This window comes from Mastacembelus armatus, chromosome 4 (genome assembly GCF_900324485.2).
Source record: "Mastacembelus armatus chromosome 4, fMasArm1.2, whole genome shotgun sequence".
Classification (NCBI taxonomy): Eukaryota; Metazoa; Chordata; class Actinopteri; order Synbranchiformes; family Mastacembelidae; genus Mastacembelus; species Mastacembelus armatus.
Window position 1 is genome coordinate 18,948,424 of NC_046636.1, and position 19,892 is coordinate 18,968,315.

Sequence of the window (19,892 nt, forward strand, 5' to 3'; positions counted from 1 at the left end):
CTCCAGTGCGTTTTTAATATTTTCATCTTAGATGACATTTTTTTAAATACTACAATACCTATTTTATCATTTCAGGACCCACTACTTGTTTCTATTAAAATACCATCACAAAGACATGGTCAACAATGTCATTGGAAAATATTTTTACCCAAGTAACCCATAGATTCTAAAAAATACATGGTCCATGAATAGCAGCATTAGCCACTATCTGAAATCACACATGCAGATAAGCAGTTCAGGGAAAACCTAAATAAATAAGAACTGTACAAATTCAGATACTGCCATTCAGGGCAGGAGAGGTTACTGGACGGCTTGATGATGGTGAAAAAGATGTTATGGTCTGCTCATTCACGAAATGGGAAATTCTGGAATGCTCTCCACTACCATCATCAAACACCAAACTAGGAGAAATCTTTAGAAAAATGGCATTTAGCCTCTCCAACAGAGCTTCTGTTCAAAGTGCATGTTGTCAGCCAACATCATAATAAGACACTTATCTGCTGTTCTTCTAATGCATGTGACTATTGTTTTACCAGTAGATACTGCAAAACCCATCCATCCATAAATTATTGTTGTCATTAGGCATGTGAGGGAAAATGTTTTACTTTATGTGAACTTCACAGCCAAGAAAAAGCGTTTATGCTGTTTGCCCAGTAACTCTCACTGAAGGCTATGACTGAAGACCACTGACCTGACCCCTGAAACCAACACATAATAAAAGCATACCCTGAATTTCATTTTAAGGATGTCAGAATACTAGTTTGATGTCCTTGAATAAAATATTACCCTCTACCTCCAAAAGGCAGATTCCTCAGCATTTTGTGATATTTTCGTTTTGGCATGTTTCAGAAAATCATACCACTTGTTCTCCAGACCGACTTGCGGGTTTTCGTGCTGCCTTCAGGGAACCTCGGAATTCCTTTACGTTTCCTATTTACCTACAGATTTTTTACTGCCCATTGGAGGGCTAATGTTAAATGGAAAGTTTATTAAAATATATGGATATCTCTTTATCAGTCCTGTGTCTATATTAAACGTTGTATATAGTCAATTGATAGTTGATAAGATATGCGATTACTTCGGCTTCACACGCATCAATTACAACAATAAAGACACGATACGGATAACACAATAACAGTAATGTAGACATGTTGAAGCTTTAGATATAGGTGTTGCAATTTACTTGTCTTTAATGTGATGAAGTCCACCAACTTTTATTTCGTTAATTTTTCAATAAGTTAGACCAACATATTTCCCACTATCCCCTGAAGGCAGCTGGTGTATTCGGGGCAGTGAGCGCCCCCGCTACCACCCCCCACCCCCCCTCTCTCCCTGCTCCGACTGAAAACCGAGGAAAAGGGTCCGGGACCAGGACCGTGGAGGGAGAAAACTGGATGTGTTAGCCACCTCGCTACTCTGGGGAACTCCTTTCACTTTCGCCTGCAAAATCAAGGCACTTTAGCGTGGAGATATCCGGTTGGTGCCTTTCCTGTTGGGAAAACGTCGCAAATCTCCGTGAACGTTCAAACGTTGAACGGCAGTGTGACGGTTAGCACAGCCCGACTGAAGTTAGCCTGCTCCGGCTAACTTAGCCTGCCTCCGCTAACCAGAAAGGACAAAAACAGACTGGTGGGACGGAGTTAAGGCTACAAGCGGCGTGCGTCGTAAAGTTACTAGTAATGTTGTCTCCCGGGATTAACTTTAGAGACGGATGAGAAAGATATTGGCGACTGGGCAACACCGAGAACAACTGCGAGCCAGGCGACCGCTGCTATGTTGGGGTTGATTCACGGCTCTGGCAGCCCGTCTGAGCCCCGAGGTTGGCCACACTCCGTGCTGTGGAGGCTGGGGGGCTTCTTCTTCCTCCTGCTGCTGGAGGGGGCCGCCTGCATCGCCAGCCCGAGCAGCAGCAGCAACAAGAACAACGTCCACCAACCCAGTGTCAACATATACATGAGTGTGGAGGAGGTCAAGAAGCTCTTAGGTAAGCCCTGATTTTACAGCCGACTGCTTCAGACTTTGTAAGACTATTACGCTGAGTGTGTGTGTGTGTGTGTGTGTGTGTGTGTGTGTGTGTGTGTGTGTGTGTGTGTGAGACTACTGTCACATCTTTTATTTTCCTTCTGAAACTGCTTGGAGTGGAGATTTGCATTATTTTTTTGCATTACAGTTCATTACTTGGGCTACATCTGCTGCACACAGACAGTCATCCTCAATGTTTGGTGTCTTAGGTGTTCTAGTTGTGTGGTAACATGAAGCTGCGCTGGAATAAATGAGGATTCAGGGACCAGTTAGAGCTGAGGAAAAATGCATCCGTATTCATGTAAACTGTGGGCACTGTATGTAAATATTTATGTAAATTCTAACATAATTGAAGAAAGTAACAGTTCCTTTTTAAAATGCTGTCAATACATATCAGGCTAACATTTGTCATGAAGTGCCCCCCTACAGCGTAGTCAACAGCTGGTTCATAGATTACTTTTTTGATTTTATTCTGCCTATATACAAGTATGTGTGAATCTTTTAACTTACATCAGTGAAACTGTTATTTATTGCAATTGGGCCCAACAGTAGATATTATTTAGTATTCCCCAAGACAAGAGAGTCTATTAAAACAGCTGTGGTGTGTTCACTCCTGGACTGCACTGAGTAAGGTATGCTGATGTGTCACCAGGAGCCGTGGAAGGGAGGAAGTCAAACAACGATTTATTTAAAAACCACAACTTATACTCTATATTTGTGGTTGGGTCTTAAGTTGGAGGGGTTTCAGTTTTGTTTGCTTTGCTCATAGTGCTGCTGGGGTCTATGACCCAGATGCACAATGTCTTGTGTATGATTTTGGGCCATGGAGACTGGCATATGTAAGTGCCCTGGCCACGTTAAACCATCTGTGTTTAAGACAAAATGCACACAAACATAGTGGACCTGTGTCTTCTTGATGATTGGACAGCTGTTATTGTATTTGCCCTTGTTACATTGGCTGTAATAGTGTCTGTGCACTGTTCATCCTCCATACTGGTGCCAAGGTCGAGCCAGTATGTGGACTGGTGCTAAGTTGTTAATGTAGGGTTTAGTGAAGATGTTTTGAGAGTGCAGTTTGAAAGTAGTCATTTACCATGTGAGTGCACAGTCTAATGAAGGTGTAGACACGCTAGTGTTTGATGTCTTTGTGGAGGGAGGAAACTCTTGTTGCACCTTCTCACATTAATGTGCTGCATGATGTTTACTCAAAACGTAAACATCATGTATGCAACATGTGAAGTATGCTGTGTATTTTTTTTCATGGGTTGTGGAAAGATACATGCACTGCAGTGTTTCAAAATGTGGAAACTGGTTTAAAAAAAAAAAAAGACAAGACGAGAGTCAAACTATCACTCATTTTGCTGTTTCAAAACATTCAGCTCATGTCCCTATAATCTGGCTGGTGTTAGAGCGTAGGCTGACTCTGTCCCATTTGTTAACTCTCGTTCTCCATCACACTATAGTTAATCTTCTGTTGCCAGAGAAGGGCCTCTCTTGTGGTTTGCCTGAAACCTCGTCTGGTGGTATGGAGAAATCTCTTAATGTTTGACAACTACATGTGTGCAGCCTAAAGTATGCGTGGACAGAAACTTACATTATTCAGTGGTAGGAAAAAACTTGTTGGAAGTGGGTGAAACTGGCATCATGCTCATAGTGCCAATAGGTGGCCAGGGAGTCTTATGGCACAGTGGCCTACAGTTTGCTTGTGTAGGTACAGAATTACTTGCAATACCAGTTATTCAAACCTTAGACTCACAATTTAACTGCACAGACAATGGAAAATTATATACATTGTGCATTTTATTAATAGAAAGCCTGAATTTTGCAAACTGCAATATGTAGACTACGTCTTGCTACATACATTTTGTCTAAATAATGAAGTCAGATAAACAAAAAAATGGTGTGTTCAGAAACATCTGCTGCTTGTCTTGGCACTTTATATACATGGCGTATCGGACAAAATGTGTTCTAAATGCTACAGTGGTTTAGATACCTCCAACTGGCGGACTAAAGAAGTTAGAGCTAATGAGGGAGTCTCATATAGTTACCTCAACTGCCTGGACCCTGCTTCTATAAACACACAAGTTCAGGCCAAAATTTCAACAGGGAAGCCACAAGCTCTCAGGGAACGCACTCTCTCCTAGAAAACACTGGCCTTCAGCTGCTGTGGTCGTGACTGGGTAAAACGAAACAGGTGCCATTGCTTCCAAAAGCCGATGGGCGCTCTAAAAGACTTCAGTTTGTTCAGAAACAAATCTACTCGAGTGGCCGCTCACAACTGGAGGGTACAGGTATGTTTAAAAAACCACCCATACAGTGAAACACAATGAACACAACACAATACGTGAAACACAATAAAATAGATTGTAAAGGATTATAGGATTCACTCGTGTTTCCACCTGCTCAGATCAACGTTTTGGCAAAGGCACACAAAGAGATCATTGTAGCAGATAAAATACCATAGTGCAGTATTGCTTTGGTCTCTGTTTTTAAGCAGATGGACTGTATGTACAGAATTTCATTTTGATAACTTTACCAAACAGCCTGGCTCCCAAGGGGTCGGTAAGGTAAGCGCACAGGAAAGCGCCATGCCTGAGTTGAAGTCTGGCTTTACACACAGCTGATGTCTACGGATGACATACAGGCAGTATCCCTGATGGTTTTTGCATACAACTAATGGGTAGTGAAGTAAAGTAAAGAATCTCACACTGCCCACGCATCCCTACCTTCTGCTCCCACATAAGGTGAGTATTAAGAAGCCATGACTCCTGGTTTGAATTTTGCTGCAATGACCAGCTCAAATTCAATTGATATGTCCACATAGTGCAGATTTTGTTGGAATGCAGTTGCAAAATGCTAAAAATCCATAAAACAGTTATTGTGATACAAACCCAGAGCCACAAGGAAGGAACTGCTTGTAGCTGGAGTGTAGCTATTTGAAGGTCTCTAAAGGGTAAAATGTAATGAGTCATGCCTTAAATTACATTTAGGAAATTATTCAGTTCCAGGAGAGATGGGCGAATCAGTCAGTAGTTTGGCCATTGCAAGAGAAATATAATCACAAGCTACTGTCATCGAGCAGCAGGCACCAGCAAACATAAAAATACTGTATTTACAGTGATGCTTTAAAAAACGAGTCAACAAACCACATGGGTAAAGCTGTAGCCAGATAATATATTTAGCTTGAAGAATTATTGAAATAATGAATCAATTATGTTTGTATGATCAATAAAATAGCAAATTGTGAAAATGAATGAGACTCTCACTCAACATGATGGGATACTTCAGACTGGTTTCACTGATGTCCTTTCTTTCCTGGCATTCTGACCATCCATGTGCTCATTTAGATGACTAGGGATGAAGTAAAAAAAAAAAAAAAAAGTCTTTCTGTACATCCAACACATATTTGCTCTCTCCTCTAATAATAATAGAGTGTTTTGAGCCCAGTTTTCCATGGTAGAGTCATCAGTGGTCTTGATCCCTAACACATTACTCTGAGGAATTTTTCTTGGTGGAAAGTAAGCACTAAAAGAATCTGTTTTCTAGTCCTTGTATGGTATACTTAATGCTCACTGTAGTACTGCTGAGTTTTTCCCCTGTCAAAACAAACCCAGTTCCCAACCAAAATGAATGATTGGTAGACAAAATAAGCAGTTCCCAATTAAAAATAAGTTTTTCCAATACTTTTTCAATGTGTGGGAATGGAAAACATGCTTTGTGCAACTGCGGTGCTAGATAGATTCTAATCTAATTCTAATTTTAGGAGTATAGTCATTTTTTTCAACAGGTGATTTGGCCATAATTCCTCTGCCCTGGCATGAAAACATGTAGAACAGCCAGGTCTCACAATAAATATGGTGAAGTTTGTAAAACCATGCATGTATTCTGAAGATCTACGTGAATGTCAGCTACACCCCCTCACCCCCACCCTTCAAAGAGCTGAAAGGCAAGTAGGGGCTTTGAAAAAGAGCCTGTGCACAGTGAGGGCTGATTGGCAGCAGCATTCATTTCCTTCATGCCACTCTCCAAGGATCCTGTGGCTGAATAGACGAGCCCCTGCTTTCACATCTTTTGTCTACAAGCTGATGTGCTCTGGAGATTCTGTACAGCAACCACATGCTTTTTAAGCTGCTGCCTTTCTGTAAAAGTCAGAATTACAAATACCAATTTTTTTTTCTTCCTGCTGTTTGTTTGACAATAAATGTCATAAGGTTTTGGACAGTGCTGTGTGCCTTCTGCAGAAGCAACTGTCATGCTTGGGTTTATTCTGATGTAATTTTAGGCCAATGAAATAGAAAAAAGAAGCAGTTACTGAAATCAGATGCTTTCCAAGCCGTCTCCTTTCTGTACCGTTTGGGGAAATGGGAGATAAATTTTGTTTGGAAAAACACTTTGCTGAACTAACAAAAATTCAAAAAAATATTTGACGGCACACAGCCGGGGCTTTCAAACTGCCGCTGTGCTCACAAAGCTGCCCATATAAAACAGCATCCAAAAACACTGCGTGTGTGAGATCTCTGAAATGACCCTTTCGTCGCCTCAAGATGAAGTCATTGTGCCACAAACATTTGCTATTTGTTGAGTAAACTAAGGAGCCCCTTTGAGCAACATGCAAGCATCAATGAGGTGCCTATAATGGGACAGCGGCAGACAGGCTTGCTCAGATTCCTTTCCCTGCCTTCATCCTTGTGCGCCTCGGGCAACTTCATGGAATAAAAGAGGGAAACTGATGTATGGTCTCTTTGAAGTGAGTCAAAGAAAACCACAAAGATTGTGACTTAATGTGTGTTTTTCTTTGAGCTGTAAAATACTTTCAAATGCAACCAGGTTGTCTTTGCAGTGTTAAACCTGTAAATGCTTAGCTGATATCTGTGGTCAAGATATTTGGTTGTACTTCACTGTCCTGCGTCCTTATTCTACATCATTATTGTGCCTTCCGTTTCAGTTCACCCTTTGATGCTTTTTAGAAAACATCTAAAAGTGGTGGTTTGTTCCTCCATATCGAGCTAATACTGTGCAATGTAGTGACCAGTAAACTGCAGTGGGGAAACCCCTCAGTAGCTCTGCACCATCAGGCACCATCCTCATGGTCAAACCTTCCAGATATTATTGTTGTCCGATGTCCTTTTTTGATTATCTTGACCATCTCCTGTAAGTGCATACCTCATAATGTACCTGTAATGCATGCTATGACAATGGTTGTGATTAGGTAGCTGTTTGTTCTGTAGGAAGATACAGTTCCTTGTCTCAAAATTGTCTGATGAAGGTTAAAAGTAAAAGACAAATAGTTCTCCCTCCCTGTTTTCATACCCTGACCTCTGTAGACTTTGTACAGAGCAAACTCCACAGAAAAAGCAAAGCTAAGCAAAGCAGCTCTGATGTGCCCTACATATCTGCCAGCTAACTGAGCTGAGATGGCATGTGATGTGATTTCCTGCTGTTAACCCAGTCCAAGGCATGGCTGTTTGGAGATTCAAAGCCAGAAATGTTGGTTTTTAAATTTTGACTTTATGACTTTTATTATGAAATATTACAGAATGAACTTTAAAATATATGGTGCATTTTGGACAAACACTGAGGTCAGTTTGAGATTGTGTTATAATTAAAGGTTTTAATAAAAAAGAAAAACAGTTAATAGACTGAGCTATTATATGTTTGAAAAGTGAAAGTACATGTTCTATGGTAGAGGCAGCTCTGCTACTCTTGGGGTGGGCTTTTATTTTCTAAACGAAGTAGCAAGTCTTGTGTTTATTTAAATCAGCACCTTAAGCACTCTCCAGTCTGAATTTTACTGTGAATATGTCATCATTTATGCAGGAACTGTGATGACAACCTTTTGCACTACAAGTATTGGTGTTGAATATGTCATATTTAAAGGTATGAGTGAGTTAAGAGCATTGCATAGGAAAAATTTTGTACATGAAAGAAGATGCTGAGGTCTTCAAGGTGATGTGATTATACTAGTTCATGTACAATAAATTGAAACTGTGTTCACACTGTACCCAGTCAGCCTGACCAAGCTGTCATTTTTGTTACTTGGTGTAGCTTGTTTGGCAAAGTTTCAGTTAAATTAATGCAGATTTTGTGCTTCAGTGCATTAATGCTGAATTATTCTATAATTCTGCAGTGTGCAATTAAGTTAGTGATGATACATGCAATAATAATTGTCCTACTTTGACCTTTTAACCTGTCAGCTGATGAAAATGACTACTCATCCATCTGTAGAGATTTATATCATATGAGCTATTTTACATCTAACACAATCCAAAACCTTTCTAGCTTCCCTATTGTCTGATATTTTAACATTTCCCCCTCTCCTGCCTCATTCATGCCTGAGAATTTGTTTGGAGTTTCCAGTTGATAAGGTTTCATGCGGGCCCTCATTTTCTCCTTCCTTGACTCCTTGCGGCCACTATTTTCCTATTGAGTGGCTGAAGCTCATGTTTATCTCCTGAGCACTCAGGGATGGAGGCTTTGGGAGTTGTAGTGTAGTGACGACTGTGCACACAAGAGTGTCTTTGTTATATCTGTCCTGGTCCCTGCCACCTGGCCACTGCCACCTTTTGTTCTCTGCTTTCAAAGTCTGCAATGTGATCCACAGCTTGCAAGACAACACTGCATATCAGCTAAAAACTTTGTAGAGGCAAAAATGTAGAAGCGACCCCATAGTTACTGTTCCTGGTGTGTTGCTTTAATGTCCTTCATTTTTTGCTGACATCTGTATTTAAAAGAAACATTTTTAGCACATTTATTAGATCGATTTTTGCATATTTAATGTAGTAGATTTCATTTTAAACAGATAAAATGACCATTTTGCCCACTGAGTTACCCAGAAATGCCAAAGTGTGTTTAGATTTCTCTTTTAAATGTTTATTCAGAATCAGAAAATAAAATGTCTCATTTACAAAAATATTTAAGCATTTTCCCTTAAATTAGCACATGGTTGAATCTGTTTTGGCAGCAAGTACAGTTCTGAGTCTTTTGGCGTAAGTCTGCAAGCTTTGCAGTTTCTCCCACTCTTCCTAGAAGTTCTCAGACTTCATCAGGTGGGATCAGTAGCATCTGAAGTGTCATCTTCAGGTCTCTCCACAGATGTTCTGTGGTGTTTAAGTCTGCATGAGCTTTGGTTGGGCCACTTAAGGATGCTTCATCTTTGGGTTCTTGATCACCTCCTTGACTGAGCCCAGGGTTAGTGTTAGGGTTAGTCCAGTTGGCTGGATGGCCAAGTGTAGGAAGTGGTGTTGTGACTATACTGAAATTATGACTTCGGTACCTGCCTAGGTATCTCCATACCAATACTGAAACGATGCCACAGAAAAGACTAAACCATCAGGAAAAGAAATGGGATTATAAATGACAGCACATAGGAAAAAATATTTTGTCAGTATCAGTTCCATGGTGAACGTGAAAAGAGGTCATAAAACAATAGGAGTGAATTATGTTAGTCACACTGGTAATGTAACAGCTAAATAGATAAAGTTAAATTAGGCAGTTGGACTTAATTTCCTCATCAAACTCGCATAGTGAAAAAAGTTCACTTGTTGCAAAAGAAATCAGACTCCATTGACTTGGCAAATGTTATCTGTCCTATTCACTAATCGCTAACCTGTCTCTCTTTAAATTATTTATGCACTGTTATTTTATTATCTACATTATATAAGTCGGCATGTCTGTCAGGCGAGGTGCTTTGCCAAGTTGGAACTGTTGGCTCTGTTGGTTTGTGTAGATTTGAAACATGTTTTACCAACAGTGTGTCTGCTTTGTTTACAGGCTGTAGATGGGCGGGAAAAGCACTTGTAGACTACTGAGCCAGCCCTTTTTTTTTTTTTTTGATGGTATGAGTGAAAAAATATGAGTCCTGCACATACACACAACAACATAACTTGGAATATACTGCTCTTATTAAAACTGTCGTTCAAGTGCCAACACTTATAGAGCTATAGTACCATTTTTAATGGCAGGATATTGCGATATCGGTATTGTGGTTTTGTTACATTGTGCAACACTACTAGGAAGAGTCAAACCGTGTCATTTTGTGTTAATGTCAAATCCTCTGGTTTTGGTCTCAAGCCACTTTTAACAGCAAATCTACATGTGTTTACATTGGCTTAAAAGTGAAGCGGAGGCCCATAGTTTTGGTCCATCAATTTTGTGGCTGCTCTGCCATGGTCAGGAGGAACTTCATGAAGTCACTATTCAGGGATATGTTTGGAATTTACTTTAAATATGTCTGAATGCATTACTGATATGATATAGATACTGTACATGGAAAAGCTTTGTGACCAGTGCAATCGAAGGTAACAGTCAAACACAGATTTATTCGTGGTGTCCCACTTGGGTTTTAACAACATTCGGTTTTGTTGTGAATGGACTGGTATACACTTACTGAAAGGTTTCAGAAACTGTATGATATTCCAGCCGAGTTGTATAAGGCTAGGAGTGTCCTGAGTAAGAGAAGTTACATTTTGCATGTTTCCAGGGCCTCAGTTGTGATTTTGATTAACCAGCGGTACTGTGTGACTTGCCGATTAAGCACATGATGAGGTTTCTCTGTAATTTGTAATCAGCACTGTCATGTCATTTAATCACGTGACAAGAGTGAACTATAGCACTGAATATTAGGTTGCAGATTGGTATGGTCATAACGTCTTAAAAAAGATGTATTATTTGCTGTGTTTCGCCTACCAAATTTGGTGTCATTTATTTTGTGAAGTGTGACAATAGAAGACCCATTACATTACTCAGGAAAAATGAAGCCTTAACTTTGGTATACTCTGTTATTGGTATTTCCTTATGCTCAAGAGTCCTAGAGCTAGTGTTTTCAGATCAGTGTAGGTGATACAGTCTGTCCTGCCCTGGCTATTGTTAATCACTCGACACCAGCATGGAGAAATGGAAATGTTCAGCAGGAAATAATCTGTCAAAACACAACGTGCTGCCAAGTTATCAGGCTGGAATTCAAAATCACCATATTATTTTCCATTTGAATTTAAGAAGTCTCTTGGCATTAGATATGCTTGCATCAATGTGATGATGTAGTCAGGCTCGTCATATGTTGCGACCAGTCACTAAGGCTTGTTTACCGGCACAGTTTATTGTAATGTTGTTTTCCCATTCCAGAGAGCAGAGTCTGTGTGTCAGGGATTAAACTGCAGTGCATGGTTCGACTTCCTTCCCTGTTCCTCAGTCTGTGTACACTGACAGGCTCCTGTTGCCAGCCTCTCACATTCCTGTTTTGAAGTTGTTGCACTTTGGCTAGATAGACAGAAGTGAGCACACAAGTTGTCTTCAGGCAGTTATTATACGACTGAACTGCATGGTTGTGTTTGTGTCTGTATATGGATAGCACAACCTGTGAATATTTTAATACGATGCTTATACCAATTGTAATACAGACCAGCTAAATTAAAAGTATAAATACTTAGTCCAGTAAACAATTAGTAGATGATCTTTCAGAAGCCAGTGAATCAGTTGAATATCTTTTGGGCTTTCGAGTGTCTGTCTGACACACCATGCAATTTGTTAACATCATATCAGGCTTTTCTGTTTTGACATACTTACTCTCAAAGATATTTTATTTTGAAAAATCAGGTTCTCTTTTAATAACATCCGTCTGTTCCTCTTGACGTGCTTGACATGTACCTGTTTCAGTCATCTGATACCAAAAATTAAGCACACAAGCTAGCTAAAATGTAAAGGAAAAAAAAAAAAGTTAGGGATGCCTAGGTGGGACCGCCTCGTTGCAGAGAAACAAGCTCAGGACAGCTCCATTATTGACTAGTGGTATTTTTATGTTTTTCGCATAGTTTTATTTTAATTTCATGTATGTCTTACATGAAACCAGTCCGTGGTGCAAAAAAGGTTGGGGACCGCTGACTTAGAGGATAATTTTGTCATTTTGATATTTATCTTACCTACACAAATCTGTATTTGATCAAAAGAAATTTAACTCAAGGTCGACTTACTAACTTTTACTGAGGCTTTTAATCAAATAAATCACCTGGTCTTCATCAGCCTAACTGTAAGCCTACCCAAAATGTAATTTTTAACATTGTTTTGGAAACATTTACACTGGGTTAACTTACAATAAATGGTAAAAAGAAAGCCATAAATCTCACTCTGTGGGCTTGGATGCACACTAGTTTACATAAGGCCCGTTCCTTTCTGAGTTGGTAAATGCCTGAGAATGTTTTTAATTGAGCCAATGTGAGAAAGGTCTCTGAGCCGGAGCTCTGAGACAGCCTGGGGGTATCAGGGGAGCCTGGGCTCATTCTTCCCGTCTTTAAACTAGATACTCAGATACTGATGGACAGACCCCACTCTGCCAGACAGACGCTTTCAAGGACTGATAGCACTGCCCTGGGCCAGTGCTCAGGATTTCACCAGCACACAGTAGACATGCATGACTTTTTGAAGGAGTGATTACAAATAACACCACATGTTCAGTTTGCAGATATTCATTTGCTGTAGTTTTTTCAAAGACTGAATGGTTAAACACATCGTGGCTGTTTTATACAGTTTCTCATTTTTTTATCTAAACATTCCACTCCCTTTCTCTTAACTCTTCTGCTCATCCATTTCTTCTTTCCAAAAGAGAAAATTGTGGTCATATTTTGGACGTTGTCTCACTTGAATGTTTTGAAGTTTTTCACTTTGGTACTAAGAGGGCACTAAGTACTAACAGATGTTTTTAGTCCATCTTTCTTATTTAGGGGAAACCCTCCCTAATCCAAGCTGGCAGTTTGAATGGATATTTTCCCATTTTCCCAAGGCTCATTCTGTTCTGTGTATTTAAATCTACCTCCAGATTAGAAAGTTTGTGGTAAACTGATGTCTTTTATGTTTGGTGATGTCAACATTTTAAAATCTGCAACAGTTTAATGTCCTCTGTCCTCACACAGGCCTGGATGCAGAGCTATACTACGTACGAGACGATGTGGTGAATCATTATGCACTCTCCTTCACCTTGCCTGTGCCCATTGAGACCAACAGCCTTCACTTTACATGGCATTCCAAGACAAAGGTGAATGATTGAATAACTACTTTAAATTAGAGGTGTAACAATACACAGTGGAATGACGTTTTGTGATTCAGAAATGTGAGGATGTGCATGGTGAAACTAAAAAACATCAAGTCAATAAGTTATAACTCAAAAGCCGTGCCATTTATTATTATTGGTATTTATTTGTGTTAATGTTTGACCGTGATGTCCATCAGTGATAGCTATTTTAGCAGATTTTTAAACAAATTCAAATTTTTAAGCTGAACGGCAGCGTTTTGGTATCCCAGCATGGAGGTAAGAAATTGGGGCCACAGTTCTGCACTGAACAGTGACAACTTGCAAGCTCTGCCGATGCACTATGGCTTACACAATGGCTGACATGCTACAACATCTACATTGACATCATCACAGTTATAGTCACAACTATGGGTTCTTATTTCAGCCCTCATTATCTGCTCTGCCATAGGGAAATGGTGAGTTTTTTTCCCCAACGTACACAGTGTTTGAATTGGACTTTTCACTCAAATCTAGAAAGGGAAATGCTTAACTAAGAAACAAGTTTTTGAAAATTTATTTTTGGGAATTTACAAATCTAAACAGAAACATAACTGCAACATTTGTTTTTATTCCTTTTGCGTTGACTATGTTGTGATTGAATTAAAGCATATCATGAGATGGTTGTATTCTTACACCCATAACTTATATACATTTTTAACTGAGCACACATTCAACATTAGTAATTTCTGTCTTGATAACTTTTGTTGACATAGTTCATTCTTTGTTTATAGGTTGACTATCGGCTTGGCTTCCACGTGGAGAACCCAGTTGCCATGAACCAGCCACGGAGCAACGTATCTAGTCAGGGGGAGGTGCCCCATGTTCCCTCTGGTGGGCAATATCTGCCTTTTCTCTTTTCGAAAAGGGTGTTTGCAAATCCACATTTCTCCAGCTTGTTCTGTGGCAACTAGATATGATCAGGGAACTTTAAAAACTACTGAGACATTTTAATTTAGTTGCTGCTTCGTACATACAACATTGAAGTTCACAGTTTTTGTGCTATACTAAGCAAACTGTCTCCTGGCCATAGCTTCATATTTTGTTCAACATTTAGGGAAGTGTTCACTTCAAAAGGAAAAAGTTGCTTATTTATGTTTATTACTTGCCTGTTTCACAGTAACCTTCTGGATACTCCACTTTTTGCCTGGCTACTGCTCAGCACCAAGAATAGTCTCTAACATAGCATCTTGTAAAACTTCAAACTGTCATTTTGATGCTGCAATTTTGTATGAATGAAAGGATGAGCTATAACATATTAATGAGTGATCTTTGCTGTTGGGTGAACTTATTTGGCTTTATCTGCAGTGAGATAGGAATATTTCTGAAAATGTTGAACAGAAAAGTGCACAATAATTTAGCGTCACGCTGCAGTAATAACATTTACAACATTATAACAATTGCATGACTGCTAGGATTAAGCAGCACTGACAACAAAATTATTTCAGGCCTGAAATAATATAAAAAATTTATTTCACTGATGTTCTGTGATTTCTGGCATAGATATTATGCACCTCAAGAGTGCAAGTTTACCTACTGTAAATGATGTTTGTGGTATGGGTCTGTGTGTTTCCTCTACAGTCTTTAGAGTGGACCTCTTCTGTACTGGCAAGGTGGAAGGAGAGGCCTTTGTGACGGTGCAGCTCAATCTGACCATCCATGCCAACAACTACACAGTGCTCAACTTCAAGAGGAGGAAAATGTGTTCTAAAAGTAAGTATTTACGAAAGTAGGGTTGACCCATTAGAAACGTCTTAGCACATACAGTTGTGATACCTAATAGTTTTTTTTGGTTTATAACTCTGTCTACATTGACTGTGGATTGTGTGGCGATTTGCTTAATTGTATCAGATACTTTCATAAGTTACAGTGGGGGGTTGATATTTTGTGTTTTTTGTTCAGTTCTTTTTTTCTATTTTCAAACTGAGTATAATTACATGCAGCTCAAAAGACTTCTTGCCATATGACCCATGGGAACAAATGCATTCTCATCTTATTTTGGGTTGTATGCTGAGCAATCATGTCTGTCAATGCTTTTCCAGTGGTGATCCAACAGAGGAAAACACAGTAATGTATAGATGGTGTTTTATAATCACACCCTGAGCTTACTGACTTGGAGTTTAAACTAGTGACACTTGTCAAGAATTCCATGAGCTGTTTAGGAACCTACGGTATTTTTTAGAAACTTGGCAAAAACAACTTTTTTAGGTTTAACCATGTTGTACTGTCCTGTTAGCTAAGAGCTATCAAAATCTAGAATACTGGATGGTGATATTTAGTCAAAAACAAGTTATTTTTATATTTCTAGTATTTTTTTGGTACTCTGTAGCAATGTTAGGACTAGGACTATTTTTTTTTATGTTACTGACATTTAAATTGTCACATAACATTCATTGGTTCTGTATTATTGTATTCCCTAATGAGAGGGGGAGAGACTTGCCTGACTTTGTTGCTTTTATTTACTAAAGAAGTGGAAAAAATACTCAGCAGTTCCTCACTACATGGGTGACAGGAATTTTGCCTTAGTTTTTCATTAAGGCTTCTACACTTTTTTTTGTCTGGTACTAATTCAAACCTGACAAGCTCCCATCTGTAATTTACACAAAACAATATTTTGTGCTGAATTGTCTCAGTTGTGTTTGCCGTAAACTTAGTAGACTTTGACAGTGACTAAAATTAATGTAATTCTTTCTTCCTCCTATGAACAGGAATAGATTCTGACCCAAAGATTCCTGTTCCGCTCAACAATAACACTTTTCAACGAACTGACTGTAAGTAACCATCTACATCTTGCTTTATTTCTCCCAATCTACCAGCTCCTTGCTTTGTCTATAGTATGTGACATCAGTCTGTTAAGGCACAGGCTTAGTTAGGAATGAGAGGGTCTCTCTGTTTAGCAGTGCATGCTAGCGAGACTTCGCATAGCCAAGGCATATGATTTCAGAGAAGGACTCCTTCCAAAGAGAAGGAGTCATTCTTCTATTGAAGTGCACTCTGTCAATCCACACCCCTTGCCATGGTTGTCCTCTTCCAGAAATTTATTCAGACTCTTTGTAAGCCCACTGCCCCAATGACAAAGTACCATTAGTGGGTTGTCTCCCTTCTGCTTGGGTAGGTCTGAGGAACCTGGGGCCCTCAGGGGCTTTTAGCGAGGTGATGAGAAAAGCTCTCAGACACATAAGCTCGGCACAGCTTCTATGATTCGAGACTTCCATTATCCATAAGTGGAGCCCTTGGTGTACTTATAGTTTCTTTTCCACTGAGCCATGTCTTTGTCTCGTTTCCTTACCTCATATTTCTGCTCTGCTTCTTTTATAACAGCAGATGTTGTTATATTTAACCCATGGCTTGTTTTTATCAGTAGATGGTGTGACCACCCCCACCACTTCCACTCAGGTGTTTTATATAAGTGTGAGTGTCTGCTGCATTGTCATCTTCCTTGTGGCCATCATCCTGGCCATCCTGCATCTGCACAGCATGAAGAGAGTAGAGATGGAAGACAGGTTTGTTTCATTTGCTTCTACCAGATCCAAAGACACAGATGCACTTATTCTTTAAAAGTGATGAAAACCAGCACACAACAGAGTAAATTTACAGCTGTGTATCAGTCACCTGTGAATGTTAGTATTCCTACACAGTCTTTTCAAAGACCAAAATAGGTCGTCTCTGCAGAGAGGGTTATATCAAGTTGAAACCTGCACTTTAGCTTTCCTGTTGTTCACTTCCTGTAATCTTCATTCCAGATGCCTGTAGGCAGCTACACAGGCTAACAGATACCAAAATGAAATGAGATAAGCTCATCCTCTCTTTGTTATTGATTCTAGATGGTATCCATTGAAGCGGTGATAAATTCAAACTGAATATTTTCTGAAATGTCAGATAAGTCTGTCTAGTATAATGTTTGTGCTAAACTAGTTCCTGTAATGCTTTCCCAAAGGTGGCTTCATGATCTCATTGGTCTGGTCTATGGACTTTATACCCCTGGACTCTATGGAGTTGGTGTTTTTTTTGTGGAATGAATGGATCAAAAAATATTGTCTGGTTAATTGATAATGAATAAATAATGAAATAATAAAGGATACTGTTGAAGAGAAGTATCTGGTTGTATCAGATTATAAGAACTGTACTGGATTATGAGTAAACTGCTCTACTATGTTTGAACTACTTTTAACTGTGTTGATTTTATTTTCCAATTTAGTTTATACTTCACTTGAAAATCATGGAGTAATTGACTTTTTCCTTCTTTTTTACTACATAAAACTTCTAGTTTTGTATTTGTCCATGTCATGATGTCATACCATCATTTTGCAGAAGTTCAATATATTGTTTGTCCTCTGAAGACTTTCAGAAAGTTGGTGTTGCAGGTTGTGATGCAACAGGTTCTTATTGTTTACGTAGTTGATCACTTTCGATTGGATAGGTTTACACAATACCAAGGATTTCCTAAGTTAAGACACTGGGTACATTATAATCTATTAATAAATAGTTACTAGGAGTACGTAATAGAAACTTCAAAAATAACTCAGTGTTGTTCCTCTTTGTGTTTTTCAGTGTGAGTGACAGTGGAAGTTCGCAGGGCCTGTCTCAGCCGTCCACTCAGACCACACAGTACCTGAGGGCTGACACTCCAAACAACGCAGCCCCTGTTACCAGTAAGACATTTTCCTGGCACTCCCCACCATAACATAAGTAACTAGATGCAACATCAGTACATGTTCTGTTCAAAATATCTAGAAGTGTTTTGTAGAGGTAATTACAGATTTGCACCTAGAAGGACTTAAGAACAGTCTGATTTCAATGTCAGTTTTAGTTTCTCTTCTCGCACTGGCATCCACAAGCATGCATGCTTTTTCAAATTCAATAATCAACTGTGAATGACCTTGTAAGTTTAACAGGCATCATAAGACTCTAATGAAGAGAGCAATTCCTGCACTAATTTCTTTCTTTTTGTTACTGCTGCGTGTGGACCTTATTATTGTCTGTGTAATGTGTAAATATCACCACTGCAACTCTGTACAAGCAGTTTTAATTAGGAAGTGGCGAGTACTGATCTAGATTGATGTAAATGTGCTACGCCTAAAACCTGTCTACATGTGCGTTCGGAGTATTGGAACTAACTTGCTTGTGCTGTTGAATGTCTTACCAGCATGACAGTTCTATCTCAGCTCTAGCACACTGCCTCCAGTAAAAGGTCTTTGTTAGTAGTTTTTGGTGTTAGGTGTCAGTGGGATTACTCACCCAGCTCTTGTTCTCTTGGCTGACACACACTCTATAATTATGGGGTAAGTTTGCATTGAAATAAAATGGCAGTGTAAATGCACAAATAAGATTCAGGGTTGCACTAATAAAGCATCACTACTTTTACCCCAGCATCCACTGTTATATGTATATTGAGACATGCTTTTTATACAAATCTGTATTAGTCATAGTCACATGACTTTTTTTTTTTTCCTGCTCTCATCATGTAGTCCATTTAAACTTATACTATACTTGACCATAATATAACTTGTACCTGTTACATATGGTAAACCGTTCATACACCACTATTGTGTGTGTCCGTTACCATTGCCTGTGTAATTTTCATTGACAGTTGAATTTTAAAAAGAAGTTTGACATTTTAGGAAATATTCTTATTCACTTTCAGGTGCAGAGTTAGATGAGGGGCTGATACCTCTGCCACATCTGTCTGTTAAATATACATAGAAAGTCTGCAGCCAGCAGCCCTTTGGCTTAGCTTTGCAAACAAATGGGAAGCAAAAGAAAATGGCCACTCTGTTACTCTTCAGTTGTATTGATTAAACAAAGGAGATATAACACATTACTTAAAGAGCTTTACAAGTGCTGGTATGCCGATTTTCTTACCCTGGGATAAGCAAGGCTACGTGTTTTTTTTTTTGTTTTTTTTTTCTATTTGCAGTCTTAAAGCCGTCTGATAGCTTAGATTTTTATAAACACTGGAGACAGCTGATGTGTCAATGTCCAGTGTGAACAAAATGTGTGTTCCAGATTCCATTAAAATAATTTTTAAACATTAAACTTTCATTCTCAACTAAATTCATTAACATGCAGTTTACATTAAATGCTAATGTGAATAGTGGTAAATTGGGGCCTGCAAACAGATCCTTAATCTCAGCATTTGCTAGGACTGTTACAAATTTATGGTCTGGCACTTACAAAATTATTTAATTATTATTTTTTATTTTATTTTAACAGAATTGTTTGTTTGTTTGTTTGTTTGTTTTTTAAATTTAATTTAATTTTATTTTGGTCTGTTTTTTCTGGTAACATTCCACACGTGGTGCCTTGGAAAGCACACCAGTGGTTGTTTCTGCCTTATTTTCATTGTCTGATCCATTAGTGCCCTCTTGTGGATACAACCCACATCTCACCTCCTGTGAGATGACCCACTTGCATTTTCCTAATGTCTTATGCTTTGCTAAATGTTATTATTTAACTCCACCATCCACCCATTTTTTTCCTTTGCAACTCCAGCTTGCAAGCATGCCTGGTTTGGTGGATGATTGTTGTTTGAGCTGAAAATTTACAGCTGCAGGAAGCATCCATTCATTCTTTCAGGTCATGTTTTAATTTTATTGTGCTATCCATTAAACCACTTCTCGCTCTCTCTTTCTTTCTCCCACTCTTCACTCCCTCCCCCATTGTCTTCAGACAATCACCCTGGTTCTGCACCCATACTCCAGCTTGCTGCCTCCTCCTTCCAAAACCTTGGTGCTCCCCCTCATGAAACCAAAAGTAAGTTCAGTGAAGCTGTGAGAAATGGCTTGAGCCAGAACTCCTTAATGCTGCTTTGTTG

At 39.2% G+C, this 19,892-nt stretch overlaps 1 protein-coding gene across 4 annotated transcripts in view; it reads left to right on the forward strand.

The window, feature by feature from the left end:
- The first annotated feature begins 1,327 nt into the window (after positions 1 to 1,327).
- ryk (receptor like tyrosine kinase) overlaps positions 1,328 to 19,892 on the forward strand; it is a 34,976-nt gene continuing 16,411 nt past the window's right edge. For 2 of the 4 annotated variants that reach the window (XM_026305331.1, XM_026305334.1), the window contains exons 1-8: positions 1,328 to 1,984; positions 12,924 to 13,045; positions 13,813 to 13,912; positions 14,660 to 14,791; positions 15,787 to 15,849; positions 16,440 to 16,581; positions 17,630 to 17,730; positions 19,748 to 19,831. In XM_026305331.1, the coding sequence (XP_026161116.1) occupies positions 1,774 to 1,984; positions 12,924 to 13,045; positions 13,813 to 13,912; positions 14,660 to 14,791; positions 15,787 to 15,849; positions 16,440 to 16,581; positions 17,630 to 17,730; positions 19,748 to 19,831 (955 nt within the window). In that variant the 5' untranslated portion in view covers positions 1,328 to 1,773. The remainder of the gene's footprint in view (positions 1,985 to 12,923; positions 13,046 to 13,812; positions 13,913 to 14,659; positions 14,792 to 15,786; positions 15,850 to 16,439; positions 16,582 to 17,629; positions 17,731 to 19,747; positions 19,832 to 19,892) is intronic. The other 2 variants (XM_026305332.1, XM_026305333.1) reach the window with 2 other exon arrangements.